We start from the raw sequence: 3577 nt of genomic DNA, 5'->3' as shown, positions 1-3577 counted from the left end.
AGCATAGAAATCTTGCTTGTTAGGGGACGTTTAACCGGTGACAGCAGGAACAGAATACTACGGTTGTGTACTACGTGTGTGTTTTTATAAACGTTTTATGAATAGTACTATAGTTCTGTACCTTCATGGACAAGTAGAGCTTCTCAGCGAAGAACGCCGGCCGGCTTCCTGCACACTTCACTGTTTAATAAACGGAAAACGGTTGAGTTTCAGTCCTTTAGTTCATGACGTGGTCGTGATCGGTGAGGACGTTTCTTTACCTACGGCTGTGAGACAACTCTCGATGTCTCCCTTCATCTCCAGGTCGATAGCTTTGGCCACGTCCACTTTGCTGTACTTGGAGTACCGCTCGAAAACTGGAATCAGAGGACGAAATGTTAGACGGGACAGAGTCAGAAACAGATCCTTTACTGCAGTAAAAGTACTAATACCACACTGTAAAAATACTCTGTTACAAGTTAAAGTTCTGCATTGAAAACGGCGTGCAATGTCCTGCTATGTCCTGCTATGTCCTACTATGTCCTACTATGCCCTGCTATGTCCTACTATGCCCTGCTATGCCCTGCTATGTCCTACTATGTCCTGCTATGTCCTACTATGCTGCGTCTACTATGTCCCTGCTATGCCCTAGCTACAGCTCTACTATGTCCTACTATGTCCCTACTATGCCCTACTATGCCCTGCTATGTCCTACTATGTCCTACTATGCCCTACTAGCGCTCTACTATGTCCCTACTATGTCCTACTATGCTATGTCCTACTATGCCCTGCTATGTCCTGCTATGTCCTACTATGTCCTACTATGCCCTACTATGTCCCTGCTATGTCCTACTATGTCCTACTATGCCCTGCTAGGTCCTACTATGCCCTGCTATGTCCTACTATGCCCTGCTATGCCCTACTATATCCTGCTATGTCCTGCTATGCCCTGCTATGCCCTGCTATGTCCTACTATATCCTGCTATGTCCTGCTATGTCCTACTATGCCCTGCTATGTCCTACTATGTCCTGCTATGCCCTGCTATGTCCTACTATGTCCTACTATGCCCTGCTATGTCCTGCTATGCCCTACTATGCCCTGCTATGTCCTGCTATGTCCTGCTATGTCCTACTATGTCCTACTATGCCCTGCTATGTCCTGCTATGCCCTGCTATGTCCTACTATGCCCTGCTATGTCCTGCTATGTCCTGCTATGCCCTGCTATGTCCTACTATGCCCTACTATGCCCTACTATGCCCTGCTATGTCCTGCTATGCCCTGCTATGTCCTGCTATGCCCTGCTATGCCCTGCTATGCCTGCTATGTCCTGCTATGTCCTGCTATGTCCTGCTATGCCCTACTACGCCCTGCTATGCAGCTATGTCACTATAGTCAACTAGTAACTAAAGCTGGAACTACGATGACTGCATAGGTCACTGCTATGTAACTAGTAACTATAGTAACTAGTAACTATAAAGTATACTAGTAACCCTATAAGCCCTGGAACTGATGCCCTGCTATGCCCTACTATGCCCTACTGTGACCTACTATGCCCTGCTATGCCCTACTATGACCTACTATGCCCAGTAACTAAAGTAACTAGTGACCTACTATGCTGGAACAGATGACTGTAGCTGAGTAACTACTAGTGACCTAGTAACTCATAAGCTGGAACTAGTATGAATGTAACTAGTAACTAAAGTAACTAGTAACTAAAGCTGGAACAGATGAATGTAGTGGAGTAACTAAAGTAACTAGTAACTAAAGCTGGAACAGATGAATGTAGTGGAGTAACTAAAGTAACTAGTAACTAAAGCTGGAACAGATGAATGTAGCGGAGTAACTAAAGTAACTAGTAACTAAAGTAACTAGTAACTAAAGCTGGAACAGATGAATGTAGCGGAGTAACTAAAGTAACTAGTAACTAAAGTAACTAGTAACTAAAGCTGGAACAGATGAATGTAGCGGAGTAACTAAAGTAACTAGTAACTAAAGTAACTAGTAACTAAAGTAACTAGTAACTAAAGCTGGAACAGATGAATGTAGTGGAGTAAAAAGTATATTTCTGTCCGGCTGACCTCTGCGGAGATGCGGGGCGCTCCTGGCGGTGAGGATCTCGATGAAGGGTTTGCAGTCGCTTCCCTTCCTGCCCTCGCCGGCCTCGTACAGCGCCCGGGCGTCGCTGTCCACCAGCTGCTCACACACGCCTTCAGTCCTGCCCGCCTGGGAGGGGGGGGGGGGGGGGGGTACAGTACACAACCCATATTTTAAAGGGGCATTTCAGGGTTTTTTCTAACCTGTCCTGGACCCATATATTGGTGTCTCAGTGACAAAAATCTTTGAAACTGGTCCAGTGTTGAGCGAGAATGCTTTAACCAGCAGCCACACACACACACAGAGACACACACACACACACACACACACACACACACACACACACACACACACACACACACACACACACACACAGACACACACACACACACACACACACACACACACACAGAGACACACAGAGACACACACACACAAAGAGACACACACACACACACACACATAGAGACAGAGACACACACATAGAGACACACACATAGAGACACACACACACAGAGACACACACACACACACACACACACACAGAGAGACACACACACAGAGACACACACACACAGAGACACACACACACACACACACACACACAGAGAGACACACACACACACACACTAAAAGTTCTGTTGCTGCCGCTGACAGACTCAGATTATTATTCTAAGTGTCTGACAACATTATGAAAGGATCCCTACAGAGATAGACCTTTTAGTTAAAGAGGAAGATCCTTTTAGTTTAACATGAAACAGCCCCGAAATCACCATCACCAAACTACACCAGACTCCATGTAAATAATCAGGACTTTTAGCGTGTATAGAGCCAGCATATTTCCACCAGACTCCATGTAAATAATCAGGACTTTTAGCGTGTATAGAGCCAGCATATCTCCACCAGACTCCATGTAAATAATCAGGACTTTTAGCGTGTATAGGCGCAGCATATTTCCACATGTAAATGGGTGAATTAAGGGTTTATTTCAACCAAACCAGAGTGGTGATTGTTGGAACAGTGGAAAGATGAACCAAGACGGCTTTTGATAGTTTTATTTAGTTTCTGTCCACTTTGAATGAAGTGTGTTTTACAATGATAAAAGTCCTGATTATTTACATGGAGTCTGGTGTAGTTTGCATAGACTTGTTTTGTTTACACGTACCTTGCAGAGTTCAAGCAGAGCGGTTCTGAAGTCTCCGCCGGTGTCGCCCTTGATGTCAGACTCCAGATCCTTCTTGTAGTCTTGGTGAATAAATCACAACATTAACATCAGATTTAAACCCCTAAGACCACTAAGGCCTATATAAAAGAGACTTCAGATACAGTATTAGGGGACCACTAAGGTCTATATAAAAGAGACTTCAGATACAGTATTAGGGGACCACTAAGGTCTATATAAAAGAGACTTCAGATACAGTATTAGGGGACCACTAAGGTCTATATAAAAGAGACTTCAGATACAGTATTAGGGGACCACTAAGGTCTATATAAAGAGACTTC

The 3577-nt window shown here is 44.6% G+C and overlaps 1 protein-coding gene across 1 annotated transcript in view; it reads right to left on the bottom strand.

The window, feature by feature from the left end:
* Positions 1–3332, bottom strand: part of anxa1a (annexin A1a) — a gene marked incomplete at its 5' end in the record, with an annotated part of 5719 nt that extends 2387 nt beyond the window's left edge. Inside the window, 4 exons of the mRNA XM_078251686.1 lie at positions 122–180; positions 261–356; positions 2059–2203; positions 3240–3332. Of these exons, the coding sequence (XP_078107812.1) occupies positions 122–180; positions 261–356; positions 2059–2203; positions 3240–3332 (393 nt within the window). The remainder of the gene's footprint in view (positions 1–121; positions 181–260; positions 357–2058; positions 2204–3239) is intronic.
* Positions 3333–3577: the final 245 nt, after the last annotated feature.

This window comes from Sander vitreus, chromosome 5, assembly GCF_031162955.1.
Source record: "Sander vitreus isolate 19-12246 chromosome 5, sanVit1, whole genome shotgun sequence".
Lineage (NCBI taxonomy): Eukaryota > Metazoa > Chordata > Actinopteri > Perciformes > Percidae > Sander > Sander vitreus.
The sequence above is the reverse complement of the archived record's forward strand: the minus strand, read 5'-3'. Positions and strand labels throughout refer to the sequence as shown.